This window comes from Halyomorpha halys, unplaced genomic scaffold, assembly GCF_000696795.3.
Source record: "Halyomorpha halys isolate HHAL.00 unplaced genomic scaffold, Hhal_1.1 Scaffold1421.1, whole genome shotgun sequence".
Taxonomy (NCBI): domain Eukaryota; kingdom Metazoa; phylum Arthropoda; class Insecta; order Hemiptera; family Pentatomidae; genus Halyomorpha; species Halyomorpha halys.
This window is the reverse complement of record NW_027112482.1, coordinates 120,032-143,366: the sequence shown is the minus strand read 5'-3', so window position 1 is coordinate 143,366 and position 23,335 is coordinate 120,032. Positions and strand designations below refer to the sequence as shown.

Here is a 23,335-nt window from a genome sequence, read left to right as displayed (position 1 = left end):
TCAGTATTACAACTTTCCCTTAGACGTAAGTGAGGTTTGAATAGTAGGCAATCCTGCATGACTTGAGCCCCAGTGATCGCAGATACCGGTTAACGTCAATCTACTTCATTTTCATGCAAGTTTATAATGCTTAACAATGGTTGAAGTTGCTTCTCAAACCCAGAAACAATGTATTTGTTGACCATTATCAAACAATGTATTTGTCGACCATTGTCTCGCTTCTATTTAAATTAAGTGTACAGTTAGCTCAGTTTAGGCGAAGAAAGTTCAGTTCTGCTTATCATTATCTAGTTTCGAAATCGTTCAAATAACCAATACAACTCTCTTGTAGCTATACAATACAAGGTGTTTCTTGGCTTCGCATCTTGCACTGCTGTACCGTGGAAGTATTAGCGTTAGGGGATACCTCGTCCCTCCACCTCAGTCTTGTCGCCCTACACTTCTCTCCAACTGAAAAACTGTAGCTAACTCTAAGGTAATTTCCATTCTCCTCCTTTGCCATATCCAGTGTAATCTGCCAATTAATATTTATCTCATAATAGTGTCCAAGTCTCCATAAAGTGCTTATTGCTTTCCTTTCGTTAATTATCACCCTCTCACATTAACTTGATAATTTTTTGAAGCATATTCCACTTAAAGATTTGGAGGTTTTATTTCGTGATTGGGCCTTATTACTTCCATTATATGAGTTACTATTAAGGTCGTAAGTTTTTGTGGTAAATTAGTGCTTCTAAGAAGGTGTCACTTATTTCACAGATAAGAGACTCAACACCTCCATTCTTTCTAAAATGTATCATCCTATACTCAGAGGTGCCTGTTGGATTTGCCGTTGTGACAATCGTGGTCGGTCTTTTACCTCATGCGAGGTAACTAGGCACCGGTCTCACAGTTAGCTTGATGCAGATATTTAGCTTGATGCTATTTTATTTTTAAGGCAGTAATGTCCATTATATATTAGACACAACTGGAAATGCCAATTACGCTGTGGTAATTTAATAATCCTCCTATCGCATCATATGAGTTACGACCATTATTCCTTTAGAACATTTATCTAGAAGGACGTTCTCGACCATGTCCGTAACATTAGCTCCTAGAATCTCTCAACTATTTTGTTTCATCTGATTCTGCCCGAATTTCGACACTTCCCAAACCTAAATCGCTTTTTAGCCCCCCCCCCCCCCATTGTCATGTTCGAAGTGTTCTCTCCTGCGATAATCAGATCTTGACCTATGTTGCTTGCGAACCCTGAGCAACTCTTAATAAAACTAGCTCATCTGTCCAAACTTTTGCCAGTTGCCTGACATTATTTCGCAATTTTGACCAATACCGGCCGTGGTTCCTGTCACACTTTTGATTGAGCTTTCTGCAGTCTGAGGATTCTGTCCATCTCCTTCGAGATAAGGTTATATTTTGAGTTCATATTTGCTCCACTGCAGGTCCTCAGACTAAGTTGGTTGGATCTTGCCTGAGAAAGATTAATTTGGTTGACGAGTTACAACCTGCCTTCTACGCCACAACCCCTGATGAAGACCTGAAACTCAGGTCGAAACGTCGGCATAAAATAAATAAATATGGTTTTGTTTATTTATGTTGTTCTTTGCTGACCGCACCCCCCGACAAACTTCTCCAAGACAATTTTTCTCATTCTTAATTTTCCCCTCTACATTTGAATATATTCATTCCTCATTGGAAAAAAATATATTGTAATCGACCACTAATTTTAGGCTCGTAATCTAAAAAAATCAAATAAAATGATCAGTCGGATTCCGTTATTGTTGGACGATTATGAAGATTGAATCTATCTACAGCATAAAGCAGCAATACCTTCCTTAGCATTCAAGTCCTCTAGATCAACTATCATATCAAACCTGGATCATTGTTCTATGTTTCATAACGAGCCATCATAAAATCTTTCTCACCGGGGCGTATGCACTATTAAAATAGTAATTAAATAAAATAAATTGATGAAAAGAACATTAGTTTTTTCCTTTTTTACAGCATAAAAAAAAAAAAAAATAATAATAAACGAAAAAGAAGATCCGTTCAGAGCAAAGTGTGCATAAAAGTTATGTTATAAATTCTTATATTCTGTTTGTTGACTGAGCGTGTCTGACATGAAATCTCATGTCGCTGCTTTTCTGAGATAGTGGCACATTAGATTTTTTTTTTTTTAACTTTTCCATAGATTATCCCGTAGACTGAAGTTAATTTGTAACAACTGTAATAGATTTAGGAAAGTCAGTAGGACTACCTCCATAAAGTAACTCCAGTCTACGACACTATCTTTGGAATACGTCCAACTCTGAATAAAATCAATACTTTTTTCTGTCGGATTTTCTACTACTGTTCAAGAAAATCAGAGATGTGTCTTTCTCCGTTATTTCTTGGTGAAGAAGGTCTATGAAATGTTGAATCCATTGATCTTCGATACCTTTACCATTAGTCTAGAACTCACCTTTTTCGTTTCTTCAGTAAGATTACTTTAGACTTATGGGTTTTTTGCTACTGTTTGTATTATGGAAAAATCCATAAATTGTCGAGTTCACATTTGCTATTTCTGACAAACGACAAGGAGAACGAGGTTTCCTATAGGTTACCAAGCTATTCCATCCAGAGTGGGATGGTCAAGTTTTCATTCTTTGGGGCCGTCATGAAATTCAGCTTGCCCATTCTGGAATTGTACCGCTGCCGTTGCAGGCTCAAGGTTTCCTCCTCTGTAGACACATTTTCGAAATATGCTTTGTGTCAATATGATCGATCTGAATGGTAGTAACTATCAGGTGGTTTCTATGTTTCCTTGTAAATCGCTTTTTGAGGAAAGAGAGCACCCTGTGATGTCCCCAGAGAAACAGCAAAATTGATGAGCTGGTAGCCATTTACGTTCATCTGCGTTCTGTGATTCCCAATCGTTGGGTATATATTCTTCCTTACCAATTTTAGCGTTAAAGTCACCAGCTATTATTTTCATCTTATATTTTGGTCATGCTTTCATGGTCCTTTTAAGCATTTTGTAAAATTTATCTTGTTCTCATGTGACTTCTGTTGAAAGTATATACGCTGAGACTCTTGTAATTAATTATATTGCTTATAAATTATGTGGTTGAATTCAAAGGTATGTTTCTTATATTTGTCTTTGACTACCAACTGCCTGTCTTTCACTGGAAATGTACTACAGGTATATGATGGGTTTCTTCTTTTCTAATATCCCCTGTCCTGTCCACTGAATTCCCGGGATGGCAGTCAGATTTCTTATTATCAATTTGATTAAGAATTGCTGTTAGTGTTTCAGGTCGGTTCAAAGACAATATAGTTCAATGTTTAACGGTTAAATTCTTATTGGGAATGGCGGTTCGGTTACTGATTTGATTAATATTGAAAGAGGCTTATGTTTGTTTCTTGATAGTAGAAATTTCAGATAGTGGGACTACCCATTCGCTCTAAGGATGTAATCTACCTGGTGGTGCTTGCATAGGGTGTGTACTGTACATGTTCTTCGTTTATATTTGTGAGGTATATGTAGTGTGCTGCTTTGTGTACTGTGCGGATGTTAATGTAAATGTTCCCCCAACCTGATGTATCACCTACTTTTAACAGTTTGCTGATGGAAGCACATAACGGGAAAAATTATAAGAATGTTACATTTAAATAAAATTGCAGGGTACACCTTGTGTTTGCTTTTGAAGTCTGAAGATGAATCTCCACGAAAGTTGGTTTATGTGGTTTAGCCATAACAATTTATATTTTTGGCTATGAAACACTCGATCTAGCCAGAAAATTGTAAACTCGCAATTATAATCATTACTGAATGCTTAGAATTGTCCGGCAGACACGAGCCTACCGATCTCAGCAAACCTCCATCCTATAGAACAAGATACGGAGTGAAAGTTATTGCAGCGACTTCGACCGAATCGGAGTCCATCCAAATGTTAACAAGTGGTTTTCGGTAGATTTTCTCTTACGTAACTTCTTGCAATTTTGATTTGATTTTGAGGCATAAGACGTGGTGCCTTTTTCGTAGAAAAGAGTCTCTTTAGAATAAGAACAGCGCCTTTCAGAATTACTAATTCCTGATGCATTTGATTTTAAAGCAATACTTTTTCTTCAGTCCCTATTTTCTAATTGTATGGCTGTTATTACCAATCAGGGGGTAACTATTTAATTTTTATGTGGAAATAGGCTGCTTCAGAAAACATTGCATAGCTCAATTACTGCATCATGACCAATATCGCCTTAACGAATCCTCATTCTTCAAAGATCCTGAAGGTAAACCGAGATAAATGGAATATTGCGTCTTACATTCCAGCAGGAAAGACAAAAACTAATAACACCTACCTAGCTCTCTAGCGAATAAATCGGAGTCAGAATTGCTTTTAGAGTTCAAAGGAGGTGGTAAAACGCTTGAAACTAAATGCGGGTTCACAAATTTGTTATTTAAACCGTTGCTACACCATGCAATATATATGAACATATACCCCAATGGGAGGCGAATTGTAAGATAAGTAAGAGTGCTTCTGTCAGTGTGAGGCGAATGTTGACATTTCAAATTATTTTTGTGATCTCTGTTGATAAAATATATATTTTTATTTTTAGCCTGAGGTTTTCTATAAATTATATGTTTATTAATTTTTGTTTTAAGGTTTGTGATATTTGATCTATATTAAAATTGATAACAATTAGTTTTATTAATCGCATTTTTTCCATTAATACTTTCTATTTCAATATATTTTTTTAATTCTATTAATTCATTTTCATTTATGTTAGTGTAATTTATTTGTACATCGATAAGCACCGATTTGTTGCTATTCCTTTATTCATTTATTAATTTTAATAACTAGCACAATTTTAGACTTATTCTTACTTTTCTGTAGATATGATTTTATCTTCTTTTATATCTATAATTAAGAATTCGTTTTTTTGAAACATTAAATTTGCATTAACTCGTAAAACCTGAAAAATAAACGTGATTAAATAAATTACAGATGACTTGATTTGAGTTTTAGCTTTTATTTGATAATAACAATGTATTTATATTGAAACAACTAGCAATTTTACCGAAATTCTAAAAAATTAGTCAGACTCCCCAGAATTGGAGAGTGCAGATATTTCTAACGCCGAGGGCACTCAGAGCCCTGCTGCGGCTCTGCTTGTAAATTTCTTTTCACTCTTATTAAAAGACTGACAACCATATTCGATTGGAGTTCGTTGCATCTTGTAGCAGTGACTTGAGGCGCATTTTCAACTCAGTGTTGAAAGCTCGTAGTAGAAGACATAGCTATAGGATGCGTTCTACATAAAATCGGCAGTGTCCATTCACCCTGATTCTGCGGTTCAAGTGAAAATTTGGCAAACATTTGAATGATAAAAGATCAATTAGAGATATAAATTTAAAATGAGTTTACGAAAAACCGCGGGTGGGTACTTAATGAGCGATTGAACGAATACAGTTTTTGAATCCTCTTACCACTGTATGCCTTAATATTTCTGGCTTTTGCACCTCTTTGGGGCTATATGCTATATTACAAATCATTTAACTGTTATCAACGATGTTGCTTTGATGCTAATTATTATTTATAATTCTTAGTAAAATTTAATCTCGTTTTTCTTATCTAACTTGCATATGTGTTTTAGCCAGTTTTACAGTGTATAATAAAGTCGTTTCCAGGTATCGTATACTTTTGATTTTACTATCTGTACTAATCCATTCCAAACAAACCCAAACAGACGTTAACTATTTAATTTTTTTTTATTATTAAATTTATTTATTGATATTTACAACTTTACATAAAATACATCAAGTAAATCTATTTCATTTTGAAATGTAAATAAGCTTCTTCAAAAAACTTCTACCTGAAACGACCATTCCCGCAGTAGCAAATCCTCTTTGTTGATTAAATGATCCATCCAAAATAATTGTGACTAAACTGGCAGCTACTTCATTCATTTGGCTGACTTACCTCCTTGATCAGACTGTGTCTGCCGTAAGTAGGTTCTTCTGGGGTGATTGCACTCAATGGGGTATTATTGATGATTGATACACTGCATCGGAATCTAACCAATGGGCTACCTGATATCTGACGGCTTATATTTGAAACAGTATACTAACACTGGTGCCATACAATTAGATTGTTATCTGAAAGATTTGGCACCGTTTTAATAACCAAATCGTTGCCAAGCTTTTTTCAATTTTGTCATCTGTATGTAGTTCGATAGAAGTCGAATTTGTCTACATTTTACATCCATAGATTGTTCTATAGAATCAAGATTTTTTATTTTATTTTGAATTATGAATCTTTCTAACCTACCTATATAAAAACAATTATTTCTTCAAAATTTGAGATTTTATGTTTCAGATTACTTAAATCCTAAAAATAAAAAATTTAAAAAATCCGTCCATATGCTGTCTGTGTCTTTCCCTAGATTTAATTCCAGTCACAGGTCACTCCAGGGTGTTTCATAATAAAGTACAAACTAATACTATTAGTCTTGTAGATTTATCTTAATTCAATTACGCCGACTTTTACTATTTTTACTACCGACGTATTTTTTAATTCCTGTAATATCACTAATCGTCATCCCTTTCATGAAAAAAATAAGTATTAATATTATTACCTCACTATTAGCTTTCATTATGAAACAGGGCCCTGGATGGTCCTTATAGTACAAGAGCCGGGAAGAAAAAAAGGCAGTTATCTCACTCTAATTTTTGATTACTTCAATAAAAACTATGTATAATTACTAGTCAAAATTGATGAGTCTGCCAAGTATAGGTAGAGGCATTACAAAATGGCGGCAGCTGTTTCAAAACCTTAAAAAAACATTGATTTTTCATTCAGAGCTCTATATCTATATCATCAAATGATTTTTGAGATATAAAATTTTCAAAATAAATTCACTAACTACTGATCTTTTAGTACGTCCCATACATCATTTTTATGAAATGTTACTTTTTAAAAAGCTATATCTCGAAAACTATTTAACGTAAATAACTCTTTTAGGGCTCATATTTTAGCAAATTTACTCTTCTTTAAATGACGTTCTCTTAGGTTTTCTTGTGTTGTCCCTACTTTTTAAGATATAGAGCTCCGAATGAAAAATTAGTTATTTTATCTCTTTGAAACAGCCGCCATTTTTTATACCCCTACCTATACTTGGCAGACTCATCAGTTTTGACTTGTAATTATACATAGTTTTCATTAAAGTAATCAAAAATTGGGGTGAGACAACTGCCTTTTTTCTCCTCTTGGGTTCTTGTACTATTAGAACTCATTGCCATAGAAACGAAATGGTGCCTGATTAGAAGTTATATTATTATTATTAGTATAATATAACTCATCGCTCATCTCTGAATATTAAGTATTTTTAAATTTTTATTCCTAAGCTAAATATATATACAAAAATAATTAAATAAAAACATTTATTGGTGTCTTATGACCAAAAGGATCAATTTAGTTGCCCTTTTTTCGGAGCCTTTCAGCAAAACTGATGACCCCATGTGCACAATAGTCGAAAAACCCTTTTTTTCTGTCGATTGTAATACCAAAATGGTTCTCACGATTACTAAAACACTTTGGGAGGCATATCAATACGTTTTACCTCTAATTATCATATTTCGAAGATTTATATGATTTCTAATTGATCTGTAAGGTAATTTGATCGGTTTAAGTTGGGTTCTTAGATACTCGAAGTTTAATACGCGCTGTTTACCTAATGCCTTAATGTGTTTTAACGCTCTCGCTAAAATTCAATGTTTTTCCAATAACTGAGGTTTGATAAGTTACTTAATTGGCATTTTTCTAGATTCGAGTTCTTTTAAGTAATACGTTTTTGCTTGCTCCGATTCAATCTGTGTATTATGTTCTATGTAATAATAACTTATTAAAATTAAAAAAATAAATAATTGTTTCAATGCTTACCGTATAAATTTTTAAATTGTTTTACTCTGTGAAACCTATTTAGCTAGTGATGTAGTGTCGTTCCCGACCTAAAATAAGTAGACAGGACAGGAAGCAATATGGCGGCGGTGCAGCGTTAATAATAGAAAAGGACATTAAAAACCCGCCTGTCTCTGATCTGAAAATAATTAAATTTTATCTGTTAAATGTGATTATATAATGTTTGATAGAAGTTGAAACTGTGCAGGAATTTTATATATTTTTTTTTATAGTTTTGAAATTTTGGGTACTAGATTGTAAATTTAAGGAAAGTTTCTCAAAGTTTCGTGTCTTTTAGTTGAGTGGTTTCCCGCCATTTTTGTGACTACCTACTTTTGGGCACAAAAAACTAAGGAATCTCATAAATTTACATATTTTGGTTATTTCACTTAATGAAAATTTAAGAAATTGCAATTGTATTATTATATTATGTAAACCGTAATTGCATTAGTAATTAGTGTAATTTCTTAAAAAAACGGATTCTGTTATATTTGTGGTGACAACGTAATTGCTTAGTAAAGATAGGACATTAATAGTTTCGTGAGAAATGTCTATTACGCATACTTCATCATTTGGCTTCGTGATTTAGACAAAAGCTGCTGGGAACCGCTCCAACTTTTCTGTCTTAGGACGGAGACAGTGAAAAAAATGGTGTGAAAATCTTTTTGGTCTTTGGTTAACGCCAAAAGTAAGAAGTATGTACCATATCCAAACACATTTCGGTCTCGTTACGACTAGATCAAAATTGTGAATTTTTCTTTATAAATGTTTCAGCTCCCATTTTTTTGAAGATGTGCAACAGTTTAGAAAATGAATGGGGTAACGCTAATGATTATAAACCAGGACAAGATCTCCACAAAAATTATTTATTCCAAATGAATTTAATGATTTAACTCGTGAATTGACATAAGATACTAACTAATTTCATAGGTTAAAAAAAATCTACTAACCGGTATTTGGTTCTTTTATTGTAGACCCAGAGAGAAGAAATTGATATAACTCTTTAATGCATAAGGATCTCTGTTTTATGTTGTGATATGGAGAGTTTATAGAATTTCTTTATTTATAAAAGAGGAGTTTATAACAAAAGTCAATGTATCTACTTTTGAAAAGTAGTGTTTTTTTTACAAAATAAAATTCTATCCCGATTTAATTTAGTTACCCTATTTCTAAAGACATATTTTCAATAAGAATTACATTTATCTACATGCTCCCTTAGTATTTTTTATAATTATAACTTTCCCAAAGTTGGTAAATTGACTTTTGATAGAAAAATCCTTAAATTCACAATCCAAGCTAATAGAGGTTAATTATAAGCCTATCAAAACGTTTTCTCTAAATTTTGTATTTTTAAATAATGTAACTTTTCTTTTCTGAATATCCTTTGCACAGTCATTATATCTCAAGTAAACTTATAAAAATCTCTGTTAAAACACTTCAGGAATGGAATACGTTCTTCCAAAATTTGTTTGAATTTAAAAGTTGTTGCTATGTTACTTGATCAACATTATTGTACAAAATGGTAATTTTTATTTGTAAACTGGCAGCCTTGCCAAAGACAAATATTGTAAAGTTACAGACTGGCCCAACATAAAATCCTTCCAACCTTGCTTACAGAACATAAGAAATAAGAATACTTAATATATAATACTTAATATATTAATATAAGAATACCGCTTGTTCAACGAACCTAGATACTTTATCATGCTAGACAGTTCGCCAAAGCATATCCCTAGATATGGTGATAACTGTTAGTCTACTTTTCTATTTTATATGTCAGTGATATAGTTATATACAATTATACGGTGCTGGATAAAAGTTATGTGCGTTTTACACCTTATGACTTTTATTATTGATGTTTTACTCGACGTGCTGGACTTAGTTCGTATCATACATATCTGTTTCATACACATGATGAGTAGGAGACCGATCGCATCTGTTTAACTGAATAACATCTGAAAATTATATAGAATTACAAGTACTGAATAATAACTATTAAAACTGACTTGATTGAAAACGTTTTCAATTTTGGGGTGCTTTACTTTTATAATTTATTACAAATAGGCTATTCTAATATTTTGAACTATTTAAAGAATACTGGTTTCTTCCATATATTCCAATATATAAATTAGGAGAGATCCGTCACCCAGGACAGTTTTCACTGGTGAAAATTTAAAACATAATATTTTTTTCCGATTCGTTTCAGTAAAAACATGGGAAACATATATCAACAAACAATAACTGCACAGTCATAATTAAATGTAATTATAATAAATAATAACTTGTACTTTTAAAAGTTATCAACCCTCTAAAATATATATGAACTAATAAATGAAGTTAATAATCCTTTATTTTATTTTTATTTGTCCCTAATATGAAGTAAATCCCACTTGAGGCTGCTGGAACCCCCTTTAGTTATATACTTGCAGTTGACTATAAGGGTTTACTGGTCCACTTGCTAAACCATTTTCCCTCAATCATCAGTTCCAGTGATACTATATTGTTACTATCAAATAATCTTTCTTCTTTTCGAAGTTTTATTATTTTCTTAACACACGGAAGACTTGCTGTAGGTATTTTAAAGTCCCTTGTGGCTTGTTTGTTGAAAGCCGTATTTTTAAATATTGCTTTTGATACGCGACCTTGGCAACCGGACATAAATAAAATAATAGCTGGCATCAATAGCAGCCATTAAAGCAATACTGAATTCAGGTTTGTAATGTTATAAAATCACTTCTATTCAATTTGATGTTGGAAATCTAGTGCACCCTGTTGTTCAATGCAGTTTTGAATCATCCCTCTGTTCTGTGATTTTCAACCATTCTTCTTTCGTAATTATTTTACCTAGGTGTTATGATTTTAATTTCAAAATGAGTGATGAATGATGAATTTAATTTTTAAAAAAATTAAAAATCTGTACCGCTACAACCCATGAAGGTTCAGAGGTTCAGTACCCTGTAAGGAAGTACTGTTAAATTTAATTTGTAGTAAATTATAATTTTAATTTTCTTTTGCTATGTTTACAAGATTATTCAGTCAGAATTTAAATTAAGACTGGAAACGAATATTGTAATCTCTTAACTCTGTACAAATTGTGACTTCCTTAAACGCTACTAAGCGGCTCAATGTTCAATATTACATTGACTTTGAAGTAAGTTAGATCGGATTATTTTCAATCTATTAAAAATTTTAGGTCTATATTTTTACACTTTGTTTTAACTCTCCTTTATCTAGAATCTCAGATTTTATTTATTCATTTTTTTTTTTTTAGTTTAATTATTATTGTTATTCGTTTTTCAAATATGTGTAACATTTTAATTCCTTCGTTGAATCCCTGATTCTGTTATTAAGTTTTTTCTTTTATTTTCATTTTCATTCTTAATGAGAGTAGATTTTTTTTTCATTTGGAAAGCTCAGAACTGGCTTTTGTGTGGCACTATTAATCGGTTAGCTGTTGAATAATCTATCTTCTTGGACTTTTCCCAAACATTTCTTTAATTAGTTCAGACCTCGCATCTGTTTTGTACGAATGTATGTATGTTTCTTATTTCTCAAACCTCATTCTTCTGTAATAAGAGTTGTAATAAATAAAAAAAAGAAAGAAAAATGTGTCAAGTTTATACTGTCATCTGAATAATCTCTTGAGTTATGTGCGATTCATATTTTCTTCATATTTATGAAAGGGGCATGTAAATCGTAAGATGCCAACACACAACAGACTTCTCTTATTAACACCTGGAGATGTTAGTACTAATCGGTATATAAATGGGACCATCAACATTCGCATTAATTGATCAGTTATCTTCACTCACTTTTATTATCACTGGTTTTATTGAAATATTTGAGATAATCTTGGGTATGTCGCTCTTCTAAATGGGTAAAGTAGTGTCCTAATTGTAGAGCGACCTGGTTACAGTTGTCGCTCTAAACAAAAATCAAACATCTGGAATATAGTTGAGTGTACTAAAGTGAACATTTGAAGCTCGATAAAAACACTCAACTATATTAAGCGACCAGGTCGCGCAACTTCTCTTAGCTAGGTCCTTTTATCAGCAGTCCTGGTAGAGTAACATTATCGAGACAATATTAGTTGTACTGATCCGCTGACCTGAACTCATTTATATATTCCTGAAAGCGAGGACAGGAAAGAACAGATGGTCCGCACTTTGGTCTGCTGCTGGGCATACTGGGCACTCCTCTAGTCCCGTTTGCAACTGGCTGAGGTAGTAGTCAACCTCACCGTGCTTTCTATCTACTCATGGTTGGAGAAAGAGAATCTGTTCGTGGATCCAATTTCCGTTAGACGTTATATCCCACCATTTTTGCCCGCTGTCGATCGTCTCCTCCCTTTTCTGAGTCCTAAGAATATGTTCATCTTTATGGTTGGCATCCTGGCCACCACACACGCCCCTTGTACACGTATGAAATGCACAGATCTCCCCCAAGGTGCTCCGCCTATAGACGAACACCATCAATCTTCGTACGCCATGGTTTCCTTATTGCGGCCGTATGGAGCAAAATGGTGACCACGCTCAATATCAATAACCTACCTGTGACTAGGCCCTCCAACGTTGGGCATCAACCAGGACAGCGCCATAGTCACTCTAGCCGCCTTATCGCATACCCATTGGATGTGAACCTAGAATTGCAGCCCGCCAATGATTCTGATCCCAAGATACGTCAAGTAAGGTTTGGACTGAATTTCTTGCTTTCATACTCGCATTAGTAAATTCTTCCCTCCTTTTCCTGCTACTAATAACAAGGCCCTTCGTATTGCAGTCCGTAGTCCCTTGTACGCCACCCAATTGCGAATGATAGAAATACTCTGGAAAGACTTGACGGTCACCTGTTCTTTGTATTTTCCCTTAACCACTACCGCGAGATCGTTAGCAAATTCCACTGTTTTAGCACCCTTTGGTAGCCTTAGCTGAGGACTCCATGGTACGGCTTACCTCCATCAAGGAGTTTTATCATACCTGAGCTTGGTAAGATAAAACTCCTTGCTGTGGGCTACTGCTATTAGAACGCCCAGAATGAAGGAGCCGCCAACAGTTATTTGTTCCGAGGACTGCAGTATAAAAAAAAAAAATAAAAAAAATTAAAAGATGATATAATTTATGTCTTATTTACCAGTGACCTGATATGGTAAAGGCAGTTTTAATTAAATGTTTTTAGTATTAAAATAAAAATTCAGAATACATCTGAAATAAGTTGCTGGATGTTGCTTAATTTTTTCCCCATGTTGTTTCCACATTTTTATTCCGATTTGGGTCGTCCTTCGCGTCTTCAATGAGTTGTTCCTGACTGTCAGGAAGTGACGAATATCATGAACGGTTTGAATCTTACCTGGCACGACACAGAGAGTGCCTTATCAACCATTGGGTCGTGACGTAATATCAGCCTAATGTACACAATGCCTAAAGTAATTGCTTTATCACTCGTCGGATGACATGACGATATGACTCACATGGATGTATACACACCTATCATTTTCATTGCGAATATCATCGAAAAGATATTTAATCCCTTTTTATCCTGAACCACATCCAAATTTCTCTCATCATGTTATAATTATAGTTCATCATTAAATATAGTTCATCTTGCATATTTGAGGTGTTAGCAAACTCTCCAATGCTCAATGAGCAAACTCAAATTCACGGTGGTCTCTTTTTCTAACTGCAGTTTTCGATTTGTCTCGAACTGTTGAAACGTGGTTCCTTATTTCTAATGATTCAGAAATTCAAAGTTTCAGATATGATATGAGCGTCATGGCGTCGCTTAAGCCAAAAAACAATTTAAAAAGCATACTCATTTAAAAAAATGAGAATTAATGTTTCATTCTAGAGACATCTCCTGGACGAAAAAAAAAAAATTGATATCCTTCGTACCAACGGTTGTGACGATAGACAGTAGCTAATAATTTACTTCATTTCGAAAAACATCTTGTCAAGCCAGATCAGTGAACCACACAAGAGTAGTTATGGTACTATCTTAATACAATTAAAGTTCCTGTAAGATGCATACTTCCAAATTTATTTAAAATGTTGGTGTTAATGCATGTGGTATATCGAATTCGAAAAGAAAGAAATTAAATTTTTTCTCAATTTTATACACTAAAATTTAGCTGTGTTGTGATTTTGAGGAGTGATCGGAGGAGGCTGATGGTTTATTTCGAATTAAATATCAGACACTTCATCACTATTGAGAACATCTTGTACCTTGGTATTTCTGGTTTTTAACTCAAATTAAAAGCTAAAATTTGTTTAGCTTTTTTTTTTTAAGTAACAATTATTTCTTAATGCCGATATGACAAATTTTGAATTTATATAATCCTAAAATCTATAATAAAAATATTATTTAGTTCCTAGTTTCTAACTCAAAATATTGCCTCTAGAATGATGGATGCTTCTTTAAAGTACTATTGTAATGATTTTGTTTAGAGTTAAGAGGTTTCACAACTTACATATAGTATCCGATATAAAAAGTACTACAATGTGTTAATAAATATTAACTAATATTTTTGAAAAAGTTAATATTCATTTGAAATCTTTTTTATTTATTAGTATTTTGTCCTCTTGTCGGTACTAAATAATCAGTTAATCAAAGCGTACTTTAACACCCAAAACAATCTCAAAGTGAAATTTATGAATGAATATTTATTGTGCATTTCGTACTGAGTTCAAAAATTAGCCCCAGGCAATTGTAGTAAAGAATACAATATAACTTTTTTTTTTTTTTTTTTTTTTTTTATATCGACTGGCCAGCTGTGCTACTTTATAGAATCGATTTTCTCTTAGATGATTTTGATTAATCTCGGTATATTAATGTATAATCTAGGGATCTGTAATATATAGGTTTTATCCTCATTGAAATAGTCTGACAGGGTTCAAATGCCAAATTTTCAAGTAAACTATCTCGATTAAATCGACTGGCTGGCAGTTCCACTGTATGTAATCGATTTTTTCTAAGACGATTTTGATTAAACTCGATATATTAATGTATAATAGTTCTAATATCTGATAGTTTTTATCCTCATTTAATTAAATTGTCTGACAGGGTTTAAATGCCGAATTTTCAAAGAAAATACCTTCATTGAAAACCCTTAATTTTGGTTATATTAAATAATCAACCATATCTCATTATTATTAGATATATAAAATTGATAAATATGATCGAAGTAGTTATATAACTAAACACAGGAGAATACGGAAGCTACCTAAACGGGCAAGGAAATAGGAAATTGTCAAAAGCGCCCGGCCGCGTCCCACAATACACCGCTTTGATATGTTTTCTGAGACTACTGTTTTCTAGACAGGTTCAAAGTTAATAATCGTTTTTCACACCCCAAAAAAATCCTTGAAAACAAATTTTCATAGCAGAAAAAAAAATCCATGAAAATTTACAAATACAATATTGTTTATAACGACCTCAAAGGGACCGGGTACGTACGGTCATTATAGACGTTCGGCGTTACAACTAATCACTGTAATCACCATGTTAATATGAAATAGGATTTTTATTTAATCAATTATTACTAACATACACCCATATTTATTTAGGTGATGATTTTTTTATTTGGCATTTAATTGTTTTAACTTGAGACTGTATTTTCGTGCAACAGCATGTTTTGTACCCCAGCTCGAAATTCTAATCCTCGCCAGAAATTCGAATCATGGGAAAGATATATGATTATAACTAATTCTATACTGCACGTTTTACTCTTTTTCTCCAAAATTAAAAATATCATAAAAACTGCTACTACTTCTATGAAGAAAAACGTTATAAACTACTTTATAGTACATTAATTTGATTACTAATAGACTTTTTTCCTGAGATATTTTTTTTTAAATTAAAATGTTTGTCCGAACAATTAGAAATCAGCCTTTTGTGAATTTATTTTGTCGAATATTATGAAAACCGCTACTCCTAGGAAGAAACTTTATAAACTACTTTATAGTGCATTAAAGTAGCTTTAATTTGAGTGGTAATAGACACCTGCTTTCAGATATAGTTTTCTCAAAATAAATTCATCTACTTTAAATAATGTTCTTTTAGGTTTTCTCGTGGTGATGGTAGTTTTAAAGACATAGAGCTCCGAATGAAAAATTAATTTTTTTAACGTTTTGAAACAGCTGCCAGCCTACCTATACTTGGCAGACTCATGTATTTTTACTAGTTATTATATATAGTTTTCATTAAAGTTATCAAAAATTGGGGTGAAATAACCGTCTTTTTTTCACTTGGACTCTTGTATTATGTACTAAATATATTGGTTAGGGGATTGTCATCCTGAGTAATAATTAGTTGGTTTTTATATGGACTAATTTCTTCTCAAGGTCATAAGTAAAACATTCTGTGCGCCCCAGATTTCTACATTTTTTCGTGTTTTGTTTCAACAAATTTGAGTGATTGAATATACATGAAATATCATTCACTGATATAGTGAAAGATCTGAATTAAATTGGGACGTTTGAGATACTTTCGTATTCAAGTTTTCATTATTTATAAAATACATACCCTCTAGATACTTTTTGGTTTTTTTTTTGGTTTTTTTATGAAATAATTTTTCCTAGTTCTTTTATCGCTAGAAACATTTAATTTGTAGATTGCTTATCCTCAAACAGTCTGATAATCCCTATCAAACCCTTTTTTTCTGTGTACTTTTTCTTTATTCAACTACGGCTCAAACATCTTTTGTAACATATAATCCGAATCATGGGACAGTAACTGCTCCGCTTTGAAAAGGTTCATATTGGTTTCGTGAAAGAAGTGAGCTCTACACACTTCATACCGACGTTGCTATTTTGGCAGTTGTTCAATTCACGAGGAACCCATTTCTACAACTATTTCACCTTGTCACAAGGTGGTCACCATCCGTTGGTTTGGCAACTGAAGGTTTTCGGCTAATTTTTTTTATTATGTCGTCAACCAATGTCAGCAATGTTTGCCAGGAATGGAATTACTTCCAAAATTCTTATAAACAGAAATCTTTATCGCATTTTTCGAACTTCATACATTAATATTTTTGTTTTAGCGGCCCCGTTCACTCAGGATTTATTCTTGTTGAAAGAAATAAAATGATATATGCGTTTGATCATTAAAATAAATACTTAAATACCTATGCTTAGAACCAAAATTTGATTTGTTAATTTTGGGTTATTTTTTGTTTGCTGATAGTTGACTCGATTTTCACCCATCACGTACGAATTTTTCTTGAAATTAATTATTTTTTATAATAGTTTTTAGCATAAATACCAAGAAACTTTTTCTTTGCACATAGTCAACCGATCAACTTCATCTTTGTGTATTAAAAGGACTTAAAAACAAAAAGTACAAACAAAATAATACATATAAATTGAAGGGTTAACTATAAGTTTGGATTTTCAAGTGCAATTTTGTATTAAAAAAAACAAACTAAATTATTATGGATACCAAAATAGAATTTAATGTTATAAGGACACCAAAACAGTATTAAATTATCTTTTTTTTCTTTAAATAAATTAGCCTTCACTTCTATCTAACTCTAAGGGACACGTAAATACATTTGTACAAAATATAGCACTACTAACATTTCTACATTTAGCCCTGAAGAAGGCTAGAAATTCTAGCCGAAACGTTGGCACATTAAAATAAGTTAATCATACTTCTTTGTGTTTTTCATTGACCGCACCCCCAACCACCTTCTCCTCATTTACTGACATTTCTAATGTAATTGGGCGATAACTATTATGTAGGATATACTCTAGTCAGGCAATACGATTACGCTCAATTTCAGGTGGTACCTCGCGACTGACCATTGTTCCTGTCTCCCTCATTCCAACTCCTGCCATGTTCTGTGTAATTTAGCTCATTTGCTGATAGTACTAATTATTACTTTATTTTTTTAAAAAGAGCAAAGAACATTATTAAGTAGAAAAATACATATAGGAATTTCATAGATTTTTCGCTCATTACTAACTTGAAGTATAATCAGTTGATTGCGAACGGGACAAGAGTAATGAAATTATTTGTTAATAAGCCAAAAATAACTCGAAGATAATGAACAACGTAAATTATAATTGAAGAATCATAAGGAATTTTTTAAAAGCTAGAGAAAATGTTATTGCACGAACTAATAGATTTGTTAAGAAGAGCTAGAATTAAGCGGGGGCGAAGAGAAAATAATTTACATTATCGGAACGGTTTTTCTCTCAAGGATCTATTTCTGTACTGTTCTCCTCGCTGATCTTTAGCCTCTTCACGAGTTATTCTGGCCATTCAACCCAGCCTTCATTTGATCAAAAGAGGAACCAGACTAGTTCTATTCAATTAATATTCCAGGGGTTCATCATGAAACGAAGTACGAGTAGATCGCGTTATCTCATATATTCCTCTACACTCCATGTTTTTAAAATAACAGACAGAAAAAAAAATAGGGTTTTTATTGTGTTTATATTTCAACAATTAAATTATGATTCTTTATATGAAATAATAACCAAACCTTCATTTGTTTTTTATAAAGTTTAATTTTGTAGAAACTAGAACGATAAGTTCGATTTTAAGCTAACTTAGCGCACATTTTTTTTTATTGCTACAGAATAACTCTTAAACCACCTAATAAACAGAAAAAACCACAGTTTCTTTTTTAAAGTCGATGAAACGCCACAATATGAAACCGAAATTAGCTCTTTTCTTTCAACGAGAATCATGTTGAACGAATTCGAAGTAAATTTAATCTTCTTTCATTTCAAAAATAATAACTTCTGAATAAATAACGAAGTTCTTACAAGTATGATTTTTTCTCAAATTCTACTTGTCAATATTTTTGGTTATCGGTCATATTTAAGAGAACCATAAAATAAACAACGCATTGAATAATTCCACGCATCACCAAAACATGAATTGTTAAATAATTGTAAACTAAACATTTCAATCTAATTACTGTTATTAGATTATTATTAATTTAAATTATATTATTAATTATTACATGATTTACAAAAATAATTAATTACTTTTTAAGCCATAACGTTAAATATATGGTGAGGAGTAAAAGAAAATGGAGCAATTTCGGTGATATATGTAGGAAATAAAAGCTAGGTTAATGGCGGGAAGTGTTTATTATTTTTTAATTACGAAATCGCTTAAAGTTATAAGTTAAAATTTATGAGACTATTATCCATCCTACTGTTCTTTACTGACGTGAAACGTGCCCCTTTACACTAAGGGAAGAACAGCGCCTTAAAAATTTTGAAAATAAAATATTCTAACCGAAAAAGGATGCATTATTAACCAGGAAGTTGAAAGGCCACACAACACTGAATTGTGGTATCTGCACTTGGTAAATATAATTCAGGTTGTACCATTGCCACGAATAAGATGGGCGTGGAAAGTTGTGGGAAATAGTAACGAACGGATTCCTAAAATGTTAATAAACGCTGAACCGATAGGTAAACATCCGAGGGGTAGACCGAAACGTTGATGGGAGGATTGCGTTAAGACTGATTTAGTAGATTTGAGTTTGGAGGGGCGTCACTGGACAGATGTATGTTGAGAACGATTGATGGTATCAGCAGCTTCGTACTCGCTAAACCTTTATTATTATATAATAATAATTTAAATAGTTTTGGCATAATATATTTACTAAAGCTGAACTGATATTAAAGTTTTTTTTTTTAATATTGTTATGACAAAGAAAGTTTTGAGCTGCTGCAGTTGATAATTTGCGATTTAGGAACTGGTCCGTTGAGCCCAGCGTAAGTTACATTCTATTGAGGCACTTAAGTAACACCTACTCCTATTTGAGAACATTGTCATTGTAAATTCTCATTAATTGGCCTGAATAGCTGTAGGGTCAAGTTCTATATTGACCTTGCTCCTGTCACTCGTGCAGCTCTTCGTATATTTTTTCTCTTCTCTCTCTGGCCAGTCTTTTGTCTTTATTTTTAGATTATTGTCTATTTTTAAACTGATCATCACTACTATTTTTATTTGGCTATTGTGATTTTCTTTCTCTCTAGCGAAAGTAGAGAAGCTTATATCCATGTAGGAATTTTTAAAAAAGTCTGCCAAGTATATAATACATGACCTACTCACCATTTCTACTGGATGTATATAATTGCCTATATTTAAAAGTTCAAGAATTAATTTTATTATTTTTATTTAATAATGGTTTTAATAAATTTGATGTATCGTTTGAGAATCACATTACGGAAGGGAACCACGGAATTCGATGAAATTCATGCTAGACTATAACCACACTAATCCCTAACTTCCCTCCAAATTTATACGAGACGTTTTCGAAATAAAGTTATGCTGAAAAAAATGTGATCATGCATGTGTTAGCATAAGTAGTGGATGAAATTTGATAAAATCTATACGGGACCATATAGATGCCAATCCGCAAAAGTCCCTGAAAAACCATCAAAGTCGGATTAAAGATTTGGTCAATTAAGCTCGAACACAAAATTGACTATAGTTACAAATTTAGACCGACATGGAAATGTATCATAATGTAAAATGTGAATACAAATTTTGGATTCTGAAATGATTATATTTATTCATTCCCTGTATGAATACAAAGCCTTCCCTGCCTTTGAGTGGTGTAGCAATAGGTCTTCCAGTTTGAAAATCTCTCCCATTTGACATTTTAGGTATTAAGGAACAAATTTTGTTCCCTGTCTATCTGTGGTAATGTATTCTGATATAATCTGTTGAATCATTAGTCCGATTTTTATGACATTTTCAGAGATTATTAATTTTTTTTATAATCGTTTTTATTAATTCCTATGTACTGTTTGACATAAGGCTGTAATAAAAGGGATTGTATAGATTGGTATCTAGTTGGTCCATATCGATTTTACTTAGCAGTAAAAATAATTTATTTTATCTCAAAACCTACAACTCAGAGATTGAGTTAATCCCACTTGACAGACTGGCTTCCAGGTTCGCCTCTGCTCGGATCACCACTTGGCGAAAATTACAGGCGGAAGTAAGCAATTAGATGAAGAAGAACAATGCAACAGCGTTGATCTGAATAGACTGCTCTGAAGCGTTTGACTCAGTGTCCCATTTGTCATGTAAGACACTACAGGGCATCGAATTCCCATATCCTCTCTAAACTCTTGTTCATATCAGCGAAGTGGTATCCTAAGAGATACCACTCACTTGTGGAATATCCCAAGGGTCTGAGCTTTTGCAATACTTTTCTCAGTTTAAACAGCTAAAACCGTTGGAGCCAAATATGCACAGAAATAATCTCAGACTTAACTGAGGACAACTAAACCTACTACTGACAACTGATGAGCCCCGTCATCTGACACAATACTGTTTTTCCCATTTATATTTGTCTTATTTCCTTTCCTCAGTCCCTTCTTAAAATGTATCCAATGCAGTAAAAGAAACGGCTTGTCTTGTGCTTGTGCATTCACAAACTTATTTTCCTCGTGACTCTGTCTTGTTTGAGCTAGCTAAAAGTTAGTAGAATGTTGGGATTATTTTACACATTATCTATTATAAAATTTACCAAATTTTATTTTCTACTTTCGTCTAAAAAATAATTTCCTGAATATACCTGTGTTTCAACAATGGCTCATCTGGCATATTTTATTCTGAAACGACAAAATATTAACCTCATAATGTAGGTGATTATGTACCCAATAGAAATAATGATTAGTTTTTTGTTTTAATGTTAGTATTTGGTTTCTATCAACTATTGTGATATATATAGTTCATGAGTTTATTCTTTTACAGGCCTGTATTGATGACAATTTGGAGTTGGTGGAATTCCTTGTTGAAAATGGTGCTGACGTCAATAAAGGTGACAATGAAGGATGGACTCCACTCCATGCCACTGCTTCTTGCGGATTCCTTTCTATTGCCAGGTTAGTTTTAATGACTAATATCTATGTATATATTTTGTATAATGAATTCATAATAATTTCTTAACTGTGTAAATAGTAATACTTATTTATTAGCAAGATAAATATTGGTCTGAAATGTAATAACCCTGACATAAATATTATTTTGAGTGAGTGGTACCTCTTGACCTCCTCCTTGCATTTGTTAAAGCATATGTCTAAGAAAGAAGGTTCAGCAGGTCTGCCAATGACTGGTGAGAATTTACATGGATTCCACAAAATGAAAGAAAATTATCTGGGAGGATCTGACAGAAGAGTGAAGAGGCGATGGTCTACAACTTCAAAAGAGGCTTAATACCTTGAGAAAGTTTTTTCCCACCTTCTGGTTATGTTTAGAGTCGAAATGAGCCCTCCTAGACTCTTGTCTTAGGTTGATGTTTTATTTTAGATAGGTAGATGAAAAATCCATTATATTCTGGGACCGGGGTCCCTTTAGAATAACATAAATATACAATTAAAAAAAAAATATCTAACTAGAAACTAAAAAATAAAAATAATTTAATATGTACACTGTCTAGAATATAAATAAATTTAAAATACGTAAATAAATTAGCATTCTCAATTAAAAATAAACGAAATAATAAGTAAAAAATAAAATAATCCATTTATATGTAAAAATATAATAACTTCTATAATATTATTCAGTATTACGTAATTTGTAAAAATTACATTTGTAAAAAAATAAATAATACAATAAAAATAAATATTCCCAATTAAAATAAAAGAAGTACTAAAGTCAAAATAACCAATTCACAAGTAAACAAATTATTCACCTGTTCCAAATTTCATTCTCATGTTTATTATGATTATAGAGCATTGGTTTGCATTGTGAGAAAGAATTGGAAAAGGGAGAATTTAAATGAAGACAGGGAAGAGGCATATCATATTGGTGAGGAGGGAATTCCAGAGGGCAGCGAAATGGGCTAAAAAGGAATGTTAAACTGTTTTAGTTCTGTGTGTAATACTCTCCTGAATGTTTGGTCAAAAGTGATATTTAAGTTTATAACAGAGGTGATGAGGTGATCATTTAGGATTAAGGTCGGATAGGTGGTCTTAGATCTCAGGAAGGAATTGGAGGCAACGATAATGGCCAGAATTTTCATGGTGTTTAGCCTTAATTTATTTATGGCCCCATCACGTATTTTTGAATATTGGAAAATGCTGTGCATAAATCAGAGAGTAGGAAGGATAAATAGATAAGAAAGTCATCATTGTACAGGAGGAAGGAACAGTAGTTGATAGGATTAGGAAGATCATTAATATAGGAATTTAACAGGAGGGGAGAGATACTGAAATTCTGGACTACGTCTGAGGACAGGGTAAGGAAGGAACATGGAGGTTGATTTGGTATGGCAAACACTTCAGTTCGATTAGAGAGGAATTATTGGAGCCAGCTAATGAAACTACTGGAAAAGGATAGTGATTTAAGATTGGAGAAGTTTATCGGGTGGTGGGGTCAGTAAAGAACAACATATTTAAACCATATTTATTTATTTTATGGCGACGTTT

General features: G+C 32.7%; 1 protein-coding gene across 6 annotated transcripts in view; it reads left to right on the top strand.

The window, feature by feature from the left end:
* The window catches only part of LOC106689635 (Myosin binding subunit), a 93,576-nt gene that overhangs the window by 4,075 nt on the left and 66,166 nt on the right, over nt 1-23,335 (top strand). For all 6 annotated transcript variants that reach the window (XM_014434727.3, XM_014434723.3, XM_014434722.3 and 3 more), the window contains exon 2: nt 21,660-21,790. In XM_014434727.3, the coding sequence (XP_014290213.1) occupies nt 21,660-21,790 (131 nt within the window). The remainder of the gene's footprint in view (nt 1-21,659; nt 21,791-23,335) is intronic.